Genomic DNA, 25,198 nt, shown 5'->3' with positions numbered 1-25,198 from the left:
CCCGCGGCAAGTGCGTTTAAAGCATTGTTTTGCGGTATATAAATATAACTTTTTTGCATTATTGGCGTCATAATATCCCGCTGCTTCAGCAAAGTGCAAAAGCTGTGGCTACTGCGCGCGCCGCCTCTCGGCAACGAGTGTCCCTGCGGAGTGCGCTGTCCTCGGTCCGTGCCACGAGCTCAAGACAACTTCGTGCTTCAGTTCTCACTCCTCACCTCCAGAGGGCGCGTCGAGCTCAGTCGGTCGTACTTGCTTGGCCCCCGCAACGGAAATTGCCCGGGGGCTTTCATTCTCAAGCCGCACTGTGGAGATGTTTGAGTTGGGAGCGCGGGCGTCGGTTTGAGGTGATTGTTTGAAAAAAAAAAGTGAGAGAAGAAAAAAAACAAAGGGGAAGAGGAAGGAACATGGCGGCGGTGGAGTTGGTGGCAACTGAGGAATGGATCAGGGACAAGGCCCAACTGAGCAACCTCAGACCGGGTAAGGGGTGGGCGGCTTTTGGACTCGAGATCAAGGTGTTCACCTGTTGTCCGAGTAGTTGAGATGAAGCAGCAGAGGGTTCACACCTCCATGGAAACCACCGTTATCCCAACTCACTTGGCCACCTTTTGGCTTCCCACCATCACTTTTCAGTGATGCCCTTTGCACTGGGAAAAATCAGCTTGCTATGTGTTCATTTTTCCAGTACAACAGGTGGAGTTAAAGAGGCAATGTTTAGCTGGTGAGTTAGTTTACCAAATTGGAAAACAGGAATGTTTTTTTTATTCGTTCATGGGATGTGGGCATCGCTGGCGAGGCGAGCATTTATTGCCCATCCCTAATTGCCCTTGAGAAGGTGGTGGTGAGCCGCCGCCTTGAACCGCTGCAGTCTGTGTGGTGAAGGTTCTCCCACAGTGCTGTTAGGAAGGGAGTTCCAGGATTTTGACCCAGCGACGATGAAAGAACGGCGATATATTTCCAATGTGTGATCACATAACAGATCCCCTCAATATTTTTTAAATTTTAACTTTTAAAATCTTATAATGTGATTAATTGTACTCCAGATATTTGCTGCAGTGCATTATTTCCCCGTTGAGTATAGCGTTGTAGGATTACACTGTTTCTGGCTGAGCCTCTCTCTCAATGCACCCACGTGCTCTCTAATCAATACTTGAGCTCTGAGAATTGCTTTGCTGATGATGAAAATACACTGCAAAGTTTACTAATACTTCTGCATCATGAGACCCAGTGGGGGAACAAAATTAATTTTTTTCAGATTGGTTTGCATTAAAAAATTTCTGGACTGTCTTGTCTGGTGGATTGCCTCATCTAAACTGCTTTTACCACAAATAGCTTTTGAGACAGAAATATTACATAATTTAAAAGGGAATAGGATAAGTGAAGAAATAATATAAAAGGGTACAGGGACAGAGCTAGGAAATGGCATTAGAGTAAATGACTCCAGTTGAAGAGCTGGCACTGGCACTGGCACAGGTGTGATGGGCTGAAAGGCCTTCTGCACTGTAATTTCTATGATTTTGTAAAAAGGTTTGTGCTATCCCATTCATGCTAGAGAAACTAGTTTAGCCAAGGACAGTGTAAAAGGGCATCAAGTTTTTAACCTGGAAATCTGCCCATTCTTGGTCCATAAGATGCATTACTAGCACTAATATTGTCTTCTTTCTATTGTGATTATGATTACAATGGGGAAGAATGTGACTGACTATTGTATATTTTTACAGTGCAGAATATGACTCATTATGGAATACATAAGTCTCCTGATTTTAACGTTGCGACTATAAATCTGGAGCTATTCACGTTTCCCCTAGTTGATGCTTCCTTTGCACCTAAATTTTGCTTTGTAACTTCCAATGGCAAATAGTCATTGCTCTAAACTTTGGAAGTGGATTGTACCAGTGGCTGCTCTGTAACTGTAAAGCCGCACAGAATCCAAGAAATATCGTTAATCAAAAAACAATAATGAAGATATTGGCATTGTTAAGACATTTGTGTTTTAATCCAACTAGCAAAATCCAAGGAGATCAAAGCAGCATTTCTTAATTGTCAGAGATGAGAAAAATAAACCAGAGTGCTAAAAATGGACAGCTGATGGTTTAGCATCTGAATTACATAGATGGGTTGATGTTTCAGGTGGGACCCTGACTCAGAATTGTATGGTCAGAAAGGGGGAAGTTCCTTTTATAGGACTGACCAAAACAAAGAGGGGGAGAACAGGTAGTGGTCAAGAGTTGAAATTTGCTATTACTTTACCAAAAAGGCTGCCAAACCACTGCTAATATTGTGATTCTGCAATCAACAATCTGCTGAATATAAATGTAATTTAGTTACCAGAATAGTAGCATTCCTGCTACTTTTACAGAGCCACGATTGTCTGTGCTGACTGGCTGAGCAGATTGCAGCTGTGTTCTTGGCCACTTGTAGCCTGACCCATGCAGCCCATTAGTGGGTGATGGATGCATTCAGTAGGACCACTATTGCATCAGTTGTTCCAACTAATCCACATGCGGGTGGGAGCAGCTGGGCTAGCATCTGTAATAAAATGAAATTTTAAAAATATTTCCCTCCCACTCGAGATAAGAGTACACAGGAATCCTACCATATTTTCTGGAACAGTTGATGAGATATTTTCAATGTAAAAATGTTTACACTTTGCTGAGTTGTACTACATTTCCTGAAAGAAGTCTAATCAAAAATATCATATTTTAAAAATATCAGAGTTAAAAAGGAATGTGATTTAGCAATAATATTACTTTTTCCCCTATCTGTTTCTTCAGAGCACGAGACATTGCATGGGCTGCATAGACATGGTTAATGTATATGTGTGATTTCTTGCACTGCTTTATTTCACTGTTTAGGGTGTTTTTTCTATTGTTGCTAAATTGTAATTTGCCCAAGAACAGATAAAAAATGTTGAACAGGACAATAAAGATTTCCATGTACTGTAAAACATAAACAAAAAGTTTGAAGAGGCCAGATGATGTTTCTGATTTCTGCCCAGAATGTGAAGAGATTAAATTCTTGGCTATGTGATGTGGACATCTTATGTTGTCTGACATTTATATTTAAACTGTTGATATTGTTTTGGACATAAGACTACTTTTTGGCTTTATATTTTCACAATTAGTTCACTATGAACAATGGGTTCACTTTTTTTTAAGAGGGGATATTCTTATGGAAATGTACTGAAATTCTTTGTACCATATTATGTAAATTGTATTGTAAAGAGGTCTACATTAAGGGGGTGATTTTAACCCCCAAGAACCGGTGGGTGGGAGTTGAAAATAGCAGTTTCTCTGGGTTGCAACTGCAACATTTTCAGACTTTGCATTCCCAGTGGGAAGCCTGTACTTTTATGTGCCCAAGTTAAACCCGGAAATAAAGCCAGGTTGTGGTTGCGAACCAAAAAACAACTATTTTCAACTCCCACCTGCCCCCAACCCACCTGTTCTTGGGGGTTAAAATCACCCACTAAGTGATTCAAGAATTCTAGCATGTCTGTTAAACAGTAACTCTTGTTTGACCTGACATTCCCGTGCCTTGTGGGAGTCACTGCTGTTTTGTTTACATAGGGATATAGGAACAGGAGTAGGCTATTCAGTTCTTGAGCCTGTTCCGCCATTCAATTAGATCATGGCTGATCTACACCTCAACTTCATTTACCCACATTTGCTCCGTATCTCTTGATACTCTTACCTAACAAAAATCTGTCCATCTCAGTCTTGATGTGGAGATGCCGGTGATGGACTGGGGTGGACAAATGTAAGGAATCTTACAACACCAGGTTATAGTCCAACAGTTTTATTTGAAAATCACAAGCTTTCGGAGGCTTTCTCCTTCGTCAGGTGAAGTGTGGGATTCCTTGAAGGTTACCGCATATATAGTCAGAGATCTTGAAGGTCCTTGAAGGTTACCGCATATATAGTCAGAGAACAGAATAGTTCTCTGACTATATATGCGGTAACCTTCAAGGACTCTCACGCTTCACCTGACGAAGGAGAAAGCCTCCAAAAGCTTGTGATTTTCAAATAAAACTGTTGGACTATAACCTGGTGTTGTAAGATTCCTTACATTTATCTCAGTCTTGAAAGCTCCAATTGTCCTAGCATCCACAGCCTTTTGAGGTATAGTTTTCCAGATTTCTATTACCCTTTATGTGGAAAAAGTGCTTCCTAATTTTGTTCCTGAATGGCATAGCTCTAATTTGAAGATTATGTCCCCTTGTTCTTGATTCTCCCACCAGAGGAAATGGTTTCTCCCTATTTACCCTATCAAATCCTTGTAACATTTTAAACACCTCAATCAGATCATCTCTTAGTCTGCTATACTCAAGGGAATACAAGCCAAGTTTATGCAACCTAGCCTCATAATTTAATCCTCAAAGCCCCGGTGCATCTGGCTTGTACCCCCTCCAAGGCCAACATATTTGTGAGATTCGGTGCCCAAAACTGAACGCAACACTAAAGATGAGGTCTGATCAAGGATCTGTACAACTGAAGCATCATTTCCTCACCTGTATCCTAACCCCCTTGAGATAAAGGCCAACATCCCATTAGCCTTTCTGATTACTTTTTTTTACAAAGTTCATGAATTCCAAATATAATATGCAGACAGCTTTATGCAGTCTTTTATGAATAGTGCCCAAATTATTAGCAATTTGTTAGTACAGAAAGCTGACAGGTACTTATTAATTGCAGTATTACTCGTGTCTTGTATTTTGGTTCTTAGGTTTTACTTGGCCATGTAGTCATTCTTTAGCAATTTTAGAAGAAAATCTTGGATTTTGGAAAGTTGCCAGCAGGTTGCTTTGGGGAAAGTTGTTTCCTTCACACCAGCTAATGCATATATTTACTTAACCTGGTACATAATGCCTAATGCTTTCATCAAACAGTGTTTTCTCGCAATCAAAATATCACTCTCACTGTCAAGGCTCACAAATGAATAATGACCACTTAGGTGAGGTACAACTAGTGCCCAGTTCCCAGGGAACCGTGTCCCAGGAAGGAGTCAACACCCGCAAGAAAAGCGAAGGGGAGGAAATTGATGAGAAAATATAGGGATATTAAAATATACACACAAGGTAGATTTTCCGCTTTGGGCGCAATCGGCAAATTGCACTTGAATTTGCACTGGTTAGGTTACAGTTCAAGTTTCCACTAAAATGCATTTGCATAATCACAAACGTAAAATCTTACATGAACCAGTGCAATCGGTAAGTGTAATAGAACATAATCGTTTTTTTCTTTGCTGTAAAAAATATTCATTGATGTATTTAAGAGTGGTAACCTGGTCCACTTTTATTAATGCAGCTGAAAATGGGTTTATCACAAAAAATAAGCATTTTTAATAAGAGTCCTCCACTTGTGAGTAACCTGATTTTTAAATAATTGAAAATGACTGATTTAATTAAGTATTTCTTAATATGTAAAAATGTTTAAAACGTGGCTAGTGTCTCTTCACCTAAGAAAACTAGCTTAATTTGGAGACCCTCCTCAAACAGAAGCAATCGGCAGAAACTCGCCATCAGTGTTCCCTTTAATTTTTTTCGGCCATGTGCGGAACGAATTTGGGTTTGTGCACCAATTATAAAGGCTGTGTGCGCCACTGTAATAAAACGATCACAACTTTGAATAGAACATCTTTTTAGAAAACATTATTCAGGGTATATAACAAATAGAATAAATGTACAAAATAATGGATAATTGTGACAATTTAATGTTATATTGGTTGATAAATTTATGAAATGGTTTTCTTAAGTTGCACTAGGATTGAGCAGACCAGTCTCATTACATTTTATTAAAAATTATCTGATGGGAACGATTCCAATCAGCTTTTTATTGAATCAGCTAAATAACTCTGATTCAAACAGAAATAAATCATGTGCAATCAGAATTTTAAAATTGAGTCAGAAATACAAAACAGCTGTCAAATCAGCCACTGTGAATTTGGGGATAGGGAACAGTTTAATTAAAGCCCCTGCCCCCTGCTATTGAATCCTCATGGTTTAAAAAAATTATTGCATTACAATTGTACATCTTGCAGGTCTCATTAGTTTTGGCTGCCTCCATATGTAAGGCAGGGAGCAGTTTGGTCATGAAGAACCTGAACTGAGGGAGGCAACGGACAAAGATTAAAAAGAGACAATCCTTGGGGCAACTGAGGGCTTTTTGAGAGCTGTGGTATAAAACAATTTAAATCAACTTCATTGCTTTGATTACAATGTACCAATGTGATTGGAAAGTATATTTTAGCACAATTGTGGAAGGACTTTTAATAACAATATTACACATGATCTGTGTCAGAATTACTTAATTTGTAAATATGAAATAAAGAAATTGATAAACGATTAGCCAGGTGATTTGGGATCATTTGTAGTTTACTTCAGAAGCTAACGTTGAATAGGATGGTGACAAAAACTGTTAATTGCACTAATCGTAGACTCCCTCCAATGTTATTTGCTACCAATGCCTTAAATATGTTTGTCTTTAGACCAAAGTAACAGTTCTCCACAATTCGCAGGTGAAAAGCTTTCATTTAATTGAACACATCTCCTCACTGAATCCTCGTGTGCTGAAGCTTTCTGATTGGAAACTCAAATCAGTTATATCATGAAGGGATGAAAATGTATATGTATGTATGTGTGTATATATAAAGGCATTTACACTATTTATTATATAAATAACACTGGATACAGGCGTGGTGCTGGAGGATTGGAGGACTACTAACGTTGTACCATTGTTTAAAAAGGGAGCGAGGGATAGACCGAATAATTACAGGCCAGTCAGTCTAACCCTGGTGGTGGACAGATTACTGGATTCAATTCTGAGGGACAGGATAAACCGTCATTTAGAAAGGCACGGAGTAATTAAGGACAGTCAGCATGGATTTGTTAAGGGAAGGTCATGACTGACTAAACTTGATTGAATTTTTTGAGGAGGTAACAAGAAGGGTAGATGAGGGTAGTGCATTTGATGTAGTCTACATGGATTTTAGCAAGGTTTTTGACAAGGTCCCACATGGCAGACTGGTCAAAAAAGTACAAGCCCATGGGATCCAAGGGAGAGTGGCAAGTTGGATCCAAAATTGACTCAGTGGCAGGATGCAAAAGGTAATGGTCAACGGGAGTTTTTGTGACTGGAAGGCAGTTTCCAGTGGGGTTCCGCAGGGCTCAGTACTAGGTCCCTTGCTTTTTGTGATATATATTAATGATTTGGACTTAAATGTAGGGGGCATGATTAAGAAGTTTGCAGATGATACAAAAATTGGCTGTATGGTTGATGTGAGGAGGAAAGCTGTAGACTGCAGGAAGATATAAATTCAATCCGGGGAAGTGTGAGGTAATGCATTTGGGGAAGGCGAATGAGGCAAGGGAGTACACAATAAATGGGAGGATACTGAAAGGTGTAGAGGAAGTGAGGGACCTTGGAGTGGAGTGCATGTCCACAGATCCCTGAAGGTAGCAGGACAGGTAGATAAGGTGGTTAAGAAGGCATATGGAATACTTTATTAGCCGAGGTATAGAATATAAGAGCAGGGAGGTTATGCTGGAATTGTATAAAACACTGTTTAGGCCACAGCTTGAGTACTGTGAACAGTTCTGGTCACCACGTAACAGGAAGGATGTGATTGCACTAGTGAGGGTACAGAGGAAATTTACGAGGATGTTGCCAGGACTGGAGAATTTTAGCTATGACGAAAGATTGGATAGGCTGGGGTTGTTCTCTTTGGAACAGAGGAGGCTGAGGTGTACAAAATTATGAGGGGTCTCGATAGGTCCTTCCTATCCACTCTATTTCCTTTAGCAGAGAAGTCAATAACCAAGGAACATAGATTTTAATGTGATTGGTAGAAGGATTAGAGGGGAGCTGAAGAAAATTTTTTCACCCAGAGGGTGGTGGGGGTCTGGAACTCACTGCCTGAAAGGGTGGTAGAGCAGAAACCCTCAACTCATTTAAAAAGTACCTGGATGTGCACTTGAAGTGCCGTGACCTACAAGGCTATGGACCAAGTGCTGGAAAGTGGAATTAGGCTGGGTGGCTCATTTATATAACTGTTACACTATCTATTTGTTGAGATAGGACTCTGAGCAGTTGTACCGCTGACCCACACTAGACATCGACATCTGCAATACAACGCTCCCGTCCACCCTAACTTTAACTCCCGCCCTTGATACAAAGTGATTGGTAGCTGACGTCACCTCAGCAGCATCTTCACCAGAGAGACTGGTTTGGTGCACGAACGGAATTATGATGTGTGCGACATTACGAGTTTCTGCCGATTGCACTGGTTAGGGAAGGCTCTTCAAATTGCGCTCATTTTCTTAGGCACTAGTAGGCACGTTTTTAAAGTTTTTTCATATCAAAAAATATTTAATTTACTAAGAAACCGATGCATGAACATGAATGAAAGTAGTAAATGGTTCAGTATAGCTTTATTAAGTCACTTTAAATCATTGATTTTAAATCATGTCTCTCACAGGTGGAGGATTGGACACCCTTATTAAAAATACTTATTTTTTGTGACAAACCCATTTTCAGCTGTATTAATAAAAGTGGACCAGGTTATCAATCTTAAATACATCAGTGAATACTTTTTAATGGAAAGAAAAATAAATAAACAATTACGTTCTGTTACGCTGCCTGATTGCGCTGGTTCATAGAAGATTTTACGTTTGTGATTATGCAAATGATTTTTATCGGAAACTTGAACTGTAACCTAAATAGCACAATTATGGGCACAAAAACTACCCTATGGTGTCTTAGAATTTAATGTCCCTTTGTAACACAATCTTGCAGAACACATATCTTGCAGATAATTTTTGATTGATGAGAGTAACCTATGCAAAGTTAACAAAATTAGTTTATTTTATTTTCTTTGATTTTAACCGCTCCACCATTGGCTGCCTAGGTCCTAAACTCTGGAATTCCCTCCCTCATACCTCTCTGCCCCTCTACACCTCTCTCCTCCTTTAAGCTGCTCCTTAAAACCTACCTCTTTGACCAAGCTTTTAGTCACCTGTCCTAATATCTCCTTATGTGGCTCGGTGTCAAATTTTGTTTGATAACACTCCTGTGAAGTGCCTTGGAACATTTTACTACGTTAAAGGTGCTATATAAATGCAAGTTGTTCTTGTCAATGGATATTCCACTTAGCCACATGACAGTACTGTAATCACACGGTGGTACTCCACTCCATTTTGCAGGTTTACTTTCTCCCGGGTCTGATTGTTGGGACTTGGAATTGCATTTTAACCTGAAAATCCAATAGTGACCAGCTGATTTCTACATCTCTGCTATGGTCACATTTATAGCTCCTGAGTCAAAATTACCGGTTGAGTCCAGCTTTGCAGTGTTATATGATTAGATCCCTGTTGCTGGCTGCTGTTAAGAGAATGTAGATGAATCTTGTATACTGGTTTGGATTATATACAATATACTAAAGAGATATTTACAGTTTAACATCTGTGAATGTATTTTATGTTCTCAGAATATACGGGGCCGGAATTTACTGCAGCAGGGCATCTCACGGGTGTGCCTGGTTAGTTAGACATTTTCCTGCACCCTTCAGCTCAAATTTTTTGCCCACAGAGTTGCTGGAAGTGTGAACTGATAATGGCGCGGCGAGGACAACGGGACACCTGGGACCTTGGTGAACGACTGGACCAACAGTCTATCTCCTTAACTAATGAGATTTAAGGATTGAGAAATAAACAGAGGAAGGACTGAAAAGGAGGGTGAATTAGAGTGGGAAAATTCAATGTCAAATCAGGTACAGAAAGAGAAATAAAGAGAGGGAAAGAAAGATTGGATTAAAAGAGAGAGAAAAAGGAGACAGAAAGAAAAAAAAATTAAAATTTGATGTTTAATAAATCGCTAACAACAATTCACTACCTGAAGGAATCAGACTCCATGGTTTTAATTGTTCGTTTTCTCGGCCAGAGAGGTTGATTGGCAATCATTAACAATTATCACGTCATTAAAAGAGTACTTGTGCTATTGATTACTAGACTTGACTTTCTGTGGCATGTTTAATGGGCTATTAATGCGCAAATGCAGCAATTTTATAAAACTCACGGAGGTTAGGGGCGAGATGCCGTTTTCACGAAGCTCACGGCAGAGCGGCGCGAATTGTCTAGCAACTTGTGCCGATTCTCAATTCATGGGGTATTTCTTCCTCGCCACAAGTTACCAGCCGATTTGCACATCAGTGACAGTGTGTGTCGTTCACACACCTTTACTTTTTCAGCAAATTCCGGCGCGTTATCTTTTCCTCACAGGCAGATTTTTTGAGTACATTTGATGACACTTCCAGTTCAGAACTTTGTGAATAAATTGCAATAATGGTGTTCATGCAGATATGGAATAAACAGTCCATATTGTAACACAGAAATGCATAATTGGTAAAGGAGTAAAGAGTGTTGCATTTGAACTTTTTACTTTCTTCTTAGATGAAGTGGAGTCTCTCTCACTGCAGGGAAGCTACAGTGACAAAATTGATTCTCTTGGAGATGCTTTTCTGAGCTTCAAGAGACTGAAGTCTCTGGATTTGTCGAGAAATTCCATTGTCAGCCTGGAGGTGAGTGTCCCGTTCATTCATAGTAAGTAGGCTCCTCCAATTTCATATTTGAAATGTGGCTTAATCAGAATTTATTATTAGTTATTAATGGAGTTCAGTAGCAAACTTAACGTGCAATGTGCACAGTTTTAGGGCAGATCAATATTCTGTGTAGGGGAGCAGCATCATGTTAATGTCCAAGATACGCATAAGAAGATATTAAGAGAAAGTGAATTCCACTAAATCTCTCAACCTTTAAAATGGAGATATATTAAAAAAAATCCCACCACCAACTTCTCAGGGCAGCTAAGGATTGGCAATAAATATGACCTTGGCAGCATCGCCCACATTCCGAGAATACATTTAAAAAAAAAGTTATACCTTTACTGATATATCTGTTGGCTTGTGTTGCTGTGCGCCATATTTTGAGATAGCTTGAGAACAAACCCTTTGAGCAGAAATTCCTGATTTGACAGATTTATATTTGTGGACATTCCAGAATTCATCAACATCAACTCACATTTATATAATGCGTGTCACATTTTGAGATTTTTAATCTTTTTCATTTCTTCACTAAAAGGGTTTTTGGGTTTGAGATATGTTTAAGGGTTCTGTTTTAAAACAAAGTGAATTTGCACAGATTTAGAATGGCTACTGGCAACAGGCATTGAAAATGTGTATTAAAGCCAGTCAAGCCAGTAACTCAGTCCATTTCGATCTGATACAACAAGGACCTATTGTCTCAACCCTGGCCTTTTAGGATATTCAGAGACGTTAAGCAGTTTGCCATTTCATCAGAGGTGGCCAACAAATATTCAGACCCATTGTGGTCAGGAAAATTCTATTCATGTGAGCACAGCATTGGGTATGTGTGGAGGGTGATGGGGGGGGGGGGGGGGGGGGGGGGTTGACAAGCCTGAAGGTGTAGGAGACAACGCTTCTCAGTTTCCTTTGGTACCGAATTAACAGAAGAGAAAGGAAAAATCATGTTCGAGGTGCAAATCAGGGTTTGAACACAAAGACTGCAAGACACAGCTCTTGGCCCAGAGCTGAAAGCTAAAATTTAGATAATCGGATCTTGCAATTAGAAATTGTCATAACCCCTCTTCTCTTTACAGACCCTGACTGATCTGTTATGTATTTTTAGTGTTTTTTAATTTACTTTTATTGCAGTTAATCTCAAATGTTGAGGAATATACCTGTTTTTTGGGGGAAATGTATGGAAGTACAATATTGGGCTCTAAAGTGTCAATTATTTTATGAATGACTACTTTGTCTTATACACTTTTATTTTTGATTTTGTAGGGTTTGGAGTGTTTGCATTCACTGGAAAAATTAAACTTGTACTATAATAATGTGCCATCTTCGAAAGAAATTTCCAGTTTGCGTCACCTAAACAACTTGAAAGAGCTTGACTTGCGGCTGAATCCAGTAACCAGGAATGAGGAGAACTACAGACTATGTGTAATATGCCTACTACCAAACTTGAAGAAGTTGGGTAAGCATGAGTTATTCAATGTCAGATTGACTAATAAATAAAACAAAAAAGACTTATATATCTGAAAAACTGCATACTGCCATCTCTAATAACAGTGCAGTTATACTACTGTTTGAGACTATACCTGCATGGATTGATGTGCAGCCAGTAGACCCGAGTCTAACTAATCTAGTTGAATTTTTTGAGCAGGTTACTAACTTGGTAGATAAGGGTATGTCAATGGATGTCATTTATGTAGACTTCCAGAAGGCATTCGGTAAGGTTCCACACAAGAGACTGTTAGCAAAAATGAAAGTGCATGGAATTGGAGGTAACCTATAGACACAGGGGTAGGGAATTGGTTAGGAGGTAGGAGACAGAGTAGGGATAATGGGTATGTACTCCAACTGGCAGGATGTGACTAGTGGTGTCCCCCAGGGAATTGTACTGGGGCCTCAACTTTTCACTATATTTATCAGTGACTTAGCTGAAGGAATAGAGAGCCGTATATCCAAGTTTGCTGACGACATTAAATTAGGTGGCACAGTGAGTGTAGATCGGAGCAGAAAGTTGCAAAAGGACATTGATAGATCAAGTGAGTGGGCAAAATTGTGGCAGATGGAGTTCAAAGTGGCAAAGTGTGAGGTCATCCACTTTGGACCAAAGAAAGATAGATCAGAGTACTTTCTTAATGGTGAGAAGCTAGAAACTGGAGAAGCAGATGGATTTAGGGGTCCATGTACAGAAATCACTAAAGGTAGTGGACAGATACAAAAAATAATAAAGATCAATTCAACATCGGTAGCTTTATTTCATTGGTGCCAGGAATTTTTTTAAAGCTTGCCTGCCCCTTTAAGTTGCTGTAGCCAGGTGGTGATTAAAACATGGATGAGACTTTTAGCACCTGTGGCACACTGTGGTTGTGGTATGTACATTTTATATAATACACTGCAGCAACTTCTGTTGTTATGATCTGGAATGCACTACCTGAAAGGGTTGTGGAAGCAGATTCCGTAGTAACTTTCAAAAGGGAATTGGATATACACTTGAAAAGGAGAAATTTGCAGGGCCGTGGGGAAAGAGCAGGAGTGTGGGATTAATTGGATAGCTCTTTCATAGAGCTGGCACAGACATGATGGGCCGTATGGCCTCCTTCTGTGCTGTATGATTCCATGAAAAAGGCTAATGGAATATTAGCCTTTATCTCAAGGGGGCTGGAATACAAAGGGGTGGAAGTTATGCTACAGTTGTATAAAACTCTGGTTAGACTGTGTCTGGAGTACTGCGTACAGTTCTGGGCACCACACCCCAGGAAGGATATATTGGCCTTGGAGGGGGTGCAGCGCAGATTCACCAGAATGATACCAGGGCTAAAAATGCTAAAATTATGCGGACAGGTTGCATAAACTAGGCTTGTAATCCCTTGAGATTAAGGGGTGATCTAACTGAAGAGACAGAGTAGAGATAATGGGCAGGTACTCAAACTGGCAGGACGTGATTTGTGGTACCCTACAGGAATCTGAGTTGGGGTCTCAACTATTCACTGTATTTAATAACGACGTAGATGATGAGATAGAGAGCCACATATCCAAGTTTGCCGATGACACAAAGATAGGTAGCATTGTAAGCAGTATAGATGGAAGCATAAAATTACAGAGAGATATTAATAGATTAAGTGAATGGACAAAACAGTGGCAAATGGATTTCAATGTAGGCAATTGTGAGGTCATCCACTTGGGACCTAAAAAGGATAGATCAGAGTATTTTCTAAATAGTGGAAAGCTCGAAACAGTGGCGGTCCAAGGAGACTTAGGGGTCCCTGTACACAGATCATAAAATGTCATGGACAAGTAATAATCAAAAAGGCTAATGGAATGTTGGCCTTTATAGTTGGAGGACCAGAATACAAGGGGGTAGAAGTAATGTTACAGCTATACAAAGCCCTGGTTAGACCACAACTGGAGTACTGTATTCAGTTCTGGGCACTGCACCTTAGGAAGGATATAGGAGGGAGTGCAGCGTAGTTTTACTAGAATGATCCTTGGACTCCAAGGATTAAATTACGAGGAGAGTTTACACAAACTAGGGTTGTATTCCCTGGAATTTAGAAGATTAAGAGGCGATTTGATTGAAGTTTTCAGATATTAAAGGGAACTGATAGGGTAAATAGAGAGAAACTATTACTGCTGGTTGGGGAGTGAAGGACTTGGGGACATAGCCTAAAAATTAGAGCCAGAACTTTCAGGAGTGAAGTTAGGAAACACTTCTACACGCAAAGGATAGTAGGAGTTTGGAACTCTCTTCCGCAAATGGCAATTGATGCTAGCTCAATTGTTAATTTTAAATCTGAGATTGATGGATTTTTGTTAACCAAAAGTATTAAGGGATATAGGGCTACGGTGGGTATATTGAGTTAGGTCACAGATCAGCCATGATCTTATTGAATGGCGGAACAGGCTTGAGGGGCGAAATGGCCTACTCCTATTCCTATCTTCCTAGGTTTAAGATGATTAAAGGATTTGATAGGATAGATAGAGAGAAACTATTTCGTCTGATGGGAGAGTCCAGAACAAGGGAGCATAATCTTAAAATTAGAGCTAGGCTGTTCAGGGATGATGTCAAGAAGCACTTCTTCACAAAGGGTAATGGAAATCTGGAACACTCTTCCCCTCAGAGCTGTTGAGGCTAGATCAATTGGAGGTTTCAAGACTAAGATCGATAGATTTTTGTTAGGGAAAATAGAATATGAGAGTAAACTAGCGAGAAACATAAAAACGGACTGTAAAAGGAAAAGACAGTTGAAGGCAAATGTGGGTCGCTTACAGACAGAGATGGGAGAATTCATAATGGGGAATAAGGAAATGGCAGAGAAATTAAACAAATACTTTGTGTCTCTCTTCATGGAAGAAGACACAAAAAACCTCCCAGAAATACAAGAGAACCAAGAGTCTGGTGAGAATGAGAAACTGAAAGAAATTAGTATTATTTTTTTAAAAAAGTACTAGAGAAATTAATAGGACTGAGTCGATAAATCCCATGGACCTACATCCCAGGGTTTTGGAAGAGGTGGCTGTAGAAATAGTGGATGCATTGGTTGTTGTCTTCTAAAATTCTATGGATTCTGGAATGGATCCTGCAGATTGGAGGGTAGCAAATGTAACCCCACTATTTAAGAAAGGAGGGAAGAGAGAAAAACAGGGAAGTACACACCTGTTAGCCTGACATCAGTAGTAGGGAAAATGCTAGAATCTATTATAAAGGATGTGATAACAGGACACTTAGAAAATAATAGTAGGATTTGGCAGGGTCAACATGGATTTATGAAAGGGAAATCATGTTTGACAAACCTATTGGAATTCCTTGAGGATGTAACTAGTAGAATAGATAAGGGGGAACCAGTGGATGTGGTGTATTTGGATTTTCAGAAGGCTTTTGATAACGTCCTACACAGGAGGTTGGTGAAAAAAGTTAGAGCACATGGAATTGGGGGTAATATACTGGCATGGATTGAGATTTAGCTAACAGACAGAAAGCAGAGAGTCGGAATAAACGGGTCTTTTTCAGGTTGGCAGACTGTGACTGGTGGGGTACCGCAGGGATCGGTGCTTGGGCCCCAGTTATTCACAATCTACATCAATGATTTGGATGAGGCGACTAAATGTAATATTTCCAAGTTTGCTGATGACGTTGTGAGGAGGATGCAAAGAGGCTTCAAGGGAATATAGACAGGCTAAGTGAATGGGCAAGAACATGGCAGATGGAATATAATGTGGAAAAATGTGAAGTTATATCCACTTTGGTAGGAAAAACAGAAATGCAGAGTATTTTTTAAATGGTGAGAGAATGGGAAATGTTGATGTTCAAAGGGACCTGGGTGTCCTTGTACGAGTCACTGAAAGCTAACATGCAGGTGCAGCAAGCAATTAGGAAGGCAAATGGTATATTGGCCTTTATTACAGGATTTGAGTACAGGAGTAAAGATGTCTTACTGCAATTATACAGGGCCTTGGTGAGACCGCACCTGGAGTATTGTGTACAGTTTTGGTCTCCTTACCTAAGGAAGGATATGCTTGCCATAGAGGGAGTGCAACAAAGGCTCACCAGACTGATTCCTGGGATGGTGGGATTATGGTATGAGGAGAGATTGAGTGGACTAGGCCTATATTCTCTAGAGTTTAGAAGAAGGTGATCTCATTGAAACATACAAAGTTCTTACAGGGCTGGACAGGGCAGTTGCAGAGAGGATGTTTCCACTGGCTGGGGAATCTAGAACCAGGGGTCACAGTCTCAGAGTAAGGAGTAGGCCATTTAGGACTGAGATGAGCAATTTCTTCACTCAGAGGGTGGTGAACCTTTGGAATTCTCATAATGTAGAGGCTCAGTCATTGAGTATATTCAAAACAGAAATCGATAGATTTCTAGATATTAAAGGCATCAAGGGATATGGGGATAATGCAAGAAAATGATGATGAGGTAGAAATTCAGCCATGATCTTGTTGAATGGCGGAGCAGGCTCGAGGGGCCGGATGGCCTACTCCTGCTCCTGTTTCTTATGTAATGGTATTAAGGGATATGGAACCATGGCAGGTAAATGGAGTCGAGATACTGATCAGCCATGATCTAATTGAATGGCGGAGCAGGCATGAGGGGCTGAACGGCCTAATCCTATGAGTAGAACTGGTTATCTGCTCTCATGTAAGGGAAAGCAAAAATCCACTCATTCGTGCTGAACTGCCATTTATATTTTAATGTTATTGAACTGCTGATGCCGTTGTGTCTCTGCTAATGTTTAAAAGTTCCCAGGGATTCTAAGCCACCATCTGAAATTTCTTTTACTCTTAACTTCACACCATTTGCCGTTCTATGGCAGCTGGTATTGAGCTGATGCAGTGTGACTTTACCTCCTCAAGGTGCTTCTTGCGTCACTTACTAAACTCTGAAGTGCCATCAGTTTACGGATGCCGCTTTGCAATGTCACAAAATCTACCCTCAAGTTATGCTGTAGATCTTGTGGCATTGCAAAGTCGTTTCAGATTTGCATTGATGCAAACTATAATCTATAAGTAAATATAGCTGTGAGTTAACAATATTAATGTGATTAACATTAAAGATAAAAATAATCTGAAAATATTTTATACTTAAATCAGAAATTCTGCACAATGGGACTGAATAGAACTGATTTGGTACACCTGATTTTGGAGACCCAACAATGGTGGGTGGAACCCAGTATACATGCAAAATGTTTGTACATTTTCTGAATTTTTTCAATAAAATATGTAAACTTGGGAAAGGTTAATAGGTTATATAATTGTCCACATGCCATGGCATATAAACAGAATTGGGAACTTACAATATTTGTGAGATTATAGTTTGGAATCCATCTATCTAGGGAAATAAAAGCCAAAGGAGGAGGAAATTTCTATTCAAAGTGCTCCTCTAAACCATGTCTTTCCAAGAGGAAATATATTTGTTTATTACAATGTTGTTGAATTTGTTTTTCACAGTTATCTGGTAATTTGGCTCTTCTTCTCTCCTTGGCTACAGTATTAATGCAAGCATTGCCTGCAGGTGATTAGACCTCAGTTAGAATACTGTTCCCAGTGTTTGTCTCTAACTATGGTGATGGATTTTGAGATTTGGAAAGGTGTAGAGGAGAGCCACAAGATTAATTCCAAGTTTAAAACATCCAGATAGGCTCAACAAGCTGGGTCTATACTTTAGAGAAACGTAGACTTAGGGGTGATTTGATTGAGGTTTATAAAATAATGAAGAGGCTAGATTGTGTTTATGTAGACCAATTAGATCAACTAAATAGGTTAGGGAGGACCAGGGGTCGTGCTTACAAGTTATGTAAGGGCAGAACTAGATTGGATGTTAGGCAGTTCTTCTTTTCCCAGAGAATAGTGGACCTGTGGAACAGGTTGCCGGCTCATGCTGTGAACACTGTTTCACTGTATTCCTTCAAGTGAGAGCTGTTTCTGGCTGGGGCGGAGATCACCTCGTAAAAGAGGTAGGTATCCTATAACATAAAGCAGAGCCAATGTAATCTCCTGGACTTGTTTTCATCACCTAAGGGGGTTGGAGGGGAATTTTTCAGTTCCTCCCCCTAATTAGCCTGGGATTTTTTAATCTGGTTTTTGCCTCTCCCAGGAGATCAAATAGCTTTGGGATGGTAGGGTGTGTATGTATTGCGATGCATAAGACAGCACAACTGTGAGGGACAAGCTGGATAGACCAGTGAGTCTTTTCCTGATGGTCATTTTTGCTTGTGTCCCAGAGTGGCTTCATTCACTTCTGGGGGCTGGCATTTTAGACAAGTTGGGAGCTGATCTGGAGCCTCATGATCTTGGAAAACACACTTCTGGTGGGATGCTGTTGCATGTTTAGCTGGTGGAGAGTTTTTGGGCTGCTTTTAGAAGGAACTGAATTGAAGTATTTCTGGTATTAAATTTGCAGTTGATTATGGCTGACTCTAGTTTTGAAACAGATAAGGAGTTTACACATAAATGTGCACACTCCCATGGTGTGTGTATGTATGTGAGCTTGGATTCTCTGTGGACCAAGTGCAATGAGTCAGAAAAGTTTATTGTTTAAGAAATGTACAATATTTACAGATTTTGCATGTTTTTCAGTCGTATCTTAGAAGATACCAAGATCATTTGTTACTCGGGGATTTTTTTCCACTTCTTCCAAACCACAACTAAAGGGTTAACCAGTTTTATGTATAAACAACTCCAGGCAAAGATGCAGTACTGGGAGTAATGTGCTTTAGTATATTATAATATTAGTGTTGAATAGCTCCAGGTCTGCAGTGGCAAGAGTTGTGCCCTTTTCAAGTCCAAGCATGGCCCATCAGATTTGTTTCTTTTGTTTTGGTTTCAAGCTAAACATACCAGTGTAAATTAATCTTACTAAGTAACTTGTTTTTCTGTTATTTTCTGTTTATTGAGATTAATCCCCCACAGCTTGGCTGGTAAATAATGTTGGTAGTTTCCTATGTTCTGCCTACCATGTGATGATATGTGATCTCTGATATTGTTTAGATAGACAATTGAATAACTACCAAAGCATCTTGCACGGACTGACTGGGGGATGGGAGATTTATGATGTAGTACTTGTACATTGCCAAATTATACATGGCTTGTGGTTTGATTTGATATAGTAGCTGTTGCTATGGTTACCTTGTGAGTAATCAGCATGCACCACTAATTGTACCTCTGAGTACTTAAACTTTGTTCGATCTTTCAGCGAATGGGCTCTTGATCAGGGAGGTTCCTTTCAGGTCCTGTGGATTTTTTTTTTGTACTGTAGATATTAATTAAAATATGTCCAGATATTACTTGTCATCAACAGATGACAGACCTGTCCGGGAGAGTGAGCGAAAAACTGCCCAACTTCACTTCAGTTCACAGGAGCAAAAGGAGGCAACAGATTTAGATAAAGAAGAAGAGAGGTAGGGGGAAAATTCTGCTCTGTATATATACACACCTACATTTATCTAAGAATACAGCCAGATGGGTGAGATTTTTTAGCTGCCTTTTTGCATTGTGCAAAGGAAAGAAAGTTGGTCTGAATGATCTGGGAGTCATTCAAAGTGATAGTAACCATGTTATTTCAGGAGATGCTGAACATGCATTTAATTAGAAGATTGTATTTTATTCCATTGGTCTTAATATACCTGAATGTTTGTTTATTTGATTAATAGATAAAAAAAATTCACCTACTGAATATATTCAGTTAGTTCAGCACAGTGTAACTAATCATAATTCCACTGAGAAAATGCTACAGAAATAGTTTTTATTGAATATGTTTAAATCTTGTAAATAAGGAGTAGAAAATGCAGGTAGACAAGTGTCCAGAACCAGGGAACTCCCAACACAATGGATGTGATATGTTTCGCAATTACCGAGACAGATTAATGACTGTTTACAGTCTTTGGGGAACCAACTTTAATGCTGAGACCATTAGCATTTTAACCACCTTTCATCTCAGCGCTTTTTTTAAAACTTGTGTGAATGTACTTTGCTTAAAAACCCACCATTTAAATGTAACTTTTTTCCAAATCCCTTCTGTGGAAAAATAGTCAAAATATAAAAGAGGATGCCCAATGGGGAGTAATGGAAAATGCAGCTTATTCCACTTTTTAGCTTAATTCATGAATCGTTAAGTGGCCTTCGCATAAGATAGTGAGACTCTGAAATTGCAAGTACCACACAGTGCTGTGGTTTAGAGTTAACAACCAACAACTAGCAGCAATGTTGCAAACACTCGGAAATCTCAAAAGGAATGTCAGCACAGCATCAGAGTTTGCGTCTCGGGGCAGCTTTTTAGCATTACATCGGGGCTCCCGTTCAAAATCATGTTGGCAATGCTGTAGTAAATACTTGACAGTTTGATTACGAGAAAGAACAGGAAATGCACAGCAAGTCAGTCATCGCCTGAAAGAGAAAGGTTAATGTTTTCAGGTGTGACCCTTCACCAAAGAAATTCTGCTGAAAGATCCCCCCTGAAACGTGAACCTTTTTTCTTCAGCTGCTGACTGATCTGTGCATTTGCAGCATTTTCTGCTTTTATTTCAGATTTCCAGCATTTGTGGGGGGGTTTTTGTCGCAGAGGCGACCATTTGTGTAATTAAATTTATCTGAATCGGACATTTTTAAATGCCTCCACAGTGGATAGTTGAATGCTTATTTTGGCTGGAACCAGAGTGTAGCTGATTTCATTTTGCCTTTATTTCTGTCCCACTACTAATTTCAGTGAACATGTAAAGAAGAACTTTGCATTTGACAAAGATGAGCAGGACTCAGTAGGTTCATCATTGAAATACAAGTGGGATGCTACACCAGATCTTAATACTGGTAAGCAGATGTAGTCTATTACACTGCACTACAGCGCTGCATATTTGACCATCAAGAATGACTGCCTCAGGTCTAACCTTACAATCTAAACAGTGTTTAGACTTAATACCTGCGGGTCTAACCTTACAATCTATACATTGTTTAGATTTAATACCTGCATTTTTATGTAAAATACCTAGTGTAATACAATATTGTAATTAAACACAGTATAGTTACATTGTTTTACTCATTACCTTAATCGGCAGCAGTTGCTTTAGCGTGATGTAGCATGTTTTCCTAGCCGTAAATTGTAATTTCATATTGGAAATCATATTGTTCAGTTATCCAGCCTGGTCTTCTACCTGCTCCACACTTGGGTGCTGCTGGGATGAATAGTCGGTGTAAGGTTAGACCCGAGGCAGTGGAAACCAAAAGGAACTATATTGTTGCAATTTTAGGGCAAACTGTTATATCTCAGTTTTTCTCCCAGGCCATAAGCCATCTATGGCTGAGAGGGCTGGCGGACAACATGCTCCTGTACCTCGGTCAGTGTGAGCCAGGTGTGTGAGATTGATCCGAGAATAACTTCTGATTTTTTCTGCGCTGTGGTGTTAAACAACGTTAAACTTTGTTGGCTTCCGAGTGCAACAATTATATCAATACTGGTATGATCAAAGTTTAGCCAGTTAAAAACATAAACTGGTGTACAGTTTGGGGGAGGTGAGCTTTGGATACAGTTATAAACAATTTATTAATATTACTTTTTTATAAATGTTGGATATTCAGCAAAAGAAAATGAAACAACTTTTAGTAGCAAGGTTCCTCATTTGGTCAGTACAGAGATCTCTATGGGGTCGTGGTAACATCTGCTTGGTAGGCTAATAATAAATAAACGTGTTGCCATAGGGATCAAAGTAAGCACAGAATTATATTTCTGACGAGGCCTTTGGAATGTGTATGCGTCATGTGTGTCATTACAGCATTTTTATGCTGCTTAAATTCCACTGAAGCATTTAGTCACTAAAAATTTTCACAGGGAATGTGGATTAATACACTCTACTCAAGTTACACCTGCAAATCCTTTCTCTGATTTGGAAGCGGCAGCCCCAAGCATACAGCTCTCCAGGACTGGGTCCATGGCACAGGACAGACTGATTAAAAAGCACCAATGGAGATTCCCATTGCCAAATTCATATCGCTAAACAATCAACTAACAGCCATCATAACGAGAATGAATGCTCAATTACAGAATTAGAGAGAAATATCCAAACCTCAAAGCCCAGATCACAGTTAACAGAAACATAATGGGCCATAATTTACTGTAGCAGGGCATCTAACAGAGTCTTCAGCTAATTAGACTTGCCCTTGCACATTTAGATTTTAAAATTTTTTTGCGTGGCAAGTTGCTGGAAGTGTGAGCTGATAACATCGCAGTGAGGGTAACAGGGCATCTGAGACCTGAGTGAACAGGGCAAGCAACTGTGTATCTCCATAACCAACCAGATTAACAGCGTCAGGACTGAGAAGGAAGTGTAAATTAGAGTGGATGAATTCAATGTTAAATCAGGTACAGAAAGAGAAATAGAGAGGAAAAGAAAGATTGGATTAAGAGAGAGAAAAGAGACAGAAAGGAAACGTTTTTAAAAAAAAAATAAATTTAAATTCTCCAACAACAATTAAAACCTGAAGGAATGAAACTCCACACTTGTAATAGTTAATTTTCAGTGCCAGAGGGGTTGACTGGCAGTAATTAACACTTAGCATAGCGCTAAAAGGGTATTTAGACTGAAATGGACAAGACTTAACTTTCTGTGGCGAGTTTAGTTCGTCATCCACACAAATACAGCAACTTCTTGCCATTCAATGCATTTCAATGGTGGGGCAGACAATGAGATGCCATTTTCGTGAAGCTAATGGTGGAGTGGTGCAACTCAGATAGCAACTTTTGGATTTTTGAATTTAACAGCGTGTCTACCCCTCGTCTGAAGTTGCTGTAGCACTTGCGCATAAATAATGGCGAGCGCCATTAGCCTCACTATAATTTTGACAGCAAATTATGGGCCAATTTCAGGATACAACTGTTGGAAAATATTTAGTAAACTTTCAGTAATTTGTCCTATTTTAAGATATACTCTCCACTTGCTTGGATGAGTGCAGCTCCAACAACACTCGAGAAGCTCAACACCATCCAGGACAAAGCAGCCCGCTTGATTGGCACCCCATCCACCACCCTAAACCTTCACTCCCTTCACCACCGGCGCACAGTGGCTACAGTGGCTGCAGTGTGTACCATCCACAGGATGCACTGCAGCAACTCGCCAAGGCTTCTTTGACAGCACCTCCCAAACCCACGACCTCTACCACTTAGAGCAGCAGGTACACGGGGAACACCACCTGCACGTTCCCCTCCAAGTCACACACCATCCCGACTTGGAAATATATCGCCGTTCCTTCATCGTCGCTGGATCAAAATCCTGGAACTCCCTTCCTAACAGCACTGTGGGAGAACCTTCACCACACGGACTGCAGCGGTTCAAGAAGGCGGCTCACCACCACCTTCTCAAGGGCAATTAGGGATGGGCAATAAATGCCCACATCCCATGAACGAATTTTTAAAAAAATCTCAGACTTTATTAGGTACTTTTTTAACTGGTGAACCATTGCTTGGTAAAGAAGAATCAGTTCCTTTGCAAACCAACTTGTTTTTTAAAAAAAAGACTGCCAGATCATCATCAAAAATTAGCTCTGGACTGATTTTATATTTTTTTAAAATTTCAGTTTGGGTATTTAACGTCTCTAATTGTTAACTGGACAGTAACAGTCCTTTCAGCATTTCATGTTACTTTGCCATCCGAAATTATTTGATAGAATGAGCTTTAAATTGACATTACACGTTGGAACATATGACTGTCCTGTGGAGTGTTCCGCAGTTAGTCTCTGTCACTTGGAGTTGAATATGCACCTATCTACAAATCACATATTCTAAGCGAGGTTTTATGGAACTGCATCTACTACATCTAGTACAATATCTGACCCTGAGCAATATTTAACATGGCATATACCACTTGACCTCTTGCAATTTTGTTTTTTTATGTTTTACTAGATTTGAAGGAACGGTGGACAGCTCACGACTTCCAGCTGATGAGTGAGCGTCAAGATTCTTTGTGCAGTCGTCCTCCATTATCATCTCTTTATTCTGCCAGGGACACGAAGGAGGCGAGAGAAAATGATATGTCAAGCAAGATGAGCATAGACACTATGGTAGGATCGTTTATTAATGATGGTCTCCTTTTGGCATTTAACAGCATTTGTTTTAGTATCCCATTTAAAGTAGTAATCTTCCTAAGCAAGCAGTTAAATAAATATGATTATTAGCAGTATTTTAAACTTCAGTATTCCATGATTATTTTTGTCAACTTTTAAAAGTGATTGAAAAAAGGTTACACTAAGCTTTTTTGATTTTTGACAGTTTATTCAACTGATATATACACAAAAATCTGTACAGTGAATGAGATAAGCCAAAAGTTAGGTCTTCAGTAGAGGACCTTTTATAGAAATGTATATGAACTTCTAATTATTTATCAGAATAGATTCGTACAAGGACTTGGATAGTTGCATTAAATGTGGACAGCAATAGATTTATCAGATTTCTAGGTGAATGAGGCTCACAGTGGGTTGGCACATTATTTTTTCAGCTTTGAGACTTCTATTTGAATCCTGTTTGAAAGACTCCTCTCTATGCTTAAACAGGAAGGTAACTCAGTTACTTTTTTCCCTAAAATTACTACCCCATTTTATGTAAGAATATAGCCCTCGAAGTGTGTTGACAAATTTTTATTTATTGTGATTTTTTTTACCTCCAAGGAGACCCTGGATTCGGGACTCCCTGTCAGGTTATTTTGTGACATCACTGATTGGGTGCACCCAGAGAGGGTCCATATGAAAACAGTGGGAGTTGCAATTTCAGACTTGGTCTGAGAGCAGCCTGATCTTAGGAAACCAGGAACAGGGCAGGACAGCTAACAGTAAATGTTTGTAGGCCCATCTGGGATACTTAATTTTAACATGCTTAAAAAGTAGATTTTTTTTATCAATTTAAGTTATATGGCAGACATTATGAGACTATGCTATTCAAGTTGTCCCACACTTGAAGCCAAAATATGAATGTAAGGAATCTTACAACACCAGGTTATAGTACAACAGTTTTATTTGAAAATCACAAGCTTTTGGAGGCTTTCTCTTTCGTCAGGTGAAGTCACCTGACGAAGGAGAAAGCCTCCGAAAGCTTGTGATTTTCAAATAAAACTGTTGGACTATAACCTGGTGTTGTAAGATT

The 25,198-nt window shown here is 39.6% G+C and overlaps 1 protein-coding gene across 4 annotated transcripts in view; it reads left to right on the top strand.

The window, feature by feature from the left end:
• Positions 1 to 254: 254 nt before the first annotated feature.
• LOC137333589 (centrosomal protein of 72 kDa-like) overlaps positions 255 to 25,198 on the top strand; it is a 49,374-nt gene continuing 24,430 nt past the window's right edge. For 3 of the 4 annotated variants that reach the window (XM_067997808.1, XM_067997805.1, XM_067997807.1), the window contains exons 1-6: positions 255 to 477; positions 10,442 to 10,569; positions 11,854 to 12,046; positions 19,379 to 19,478; positions 20,783 to 20,883; positions 23,966 to 24,123. In XM_067997808.1, coding sequence (XP_067853909.1) covers positions 405 to 477; positions 10,442 to 10,569; positions 11,854 to 12,046; positions 19,379 to 19,478; positions 20,783 to 20,883; positions 23,966 to 24,123 — 753 coding nt within the window. In that variant the 5' untranslated portion in view covers positions 255 to 404. The remainder of the gene's footprint in view (positions 478 to 10,441; positions 10,570 to 11,853; positions 12,047 to 19,378; positions 19,479 to 20,782; positions 20,884 to 23,965; positions 24,124 to 25,198) is intronic. The other variant, XM_067997806.1, reaches the window with a different exon arrangement.

The sequence above is a fragment of the Heptranchias perlo genome, chromosome 16 (genome assembly GCF_035084215.1).
Source record: "Heptranchias perlo isolate sHepPer1 chromosome 16, sHepPer1.hap1, whole genome shotgun sequence".
Classification (NCBI taxonomy): Eukaryota; Metazoa; Chordata; class Chondrichthyes; order Hexanchiformes; family Hexanchidae; genus Heptranchias; species Heptranchias perlo.
The sequence above is the reverse complement of the archived record's forward strand: the minus strand, read 5'-3'. Positions and strand labels throughout refer to the sequence as shown.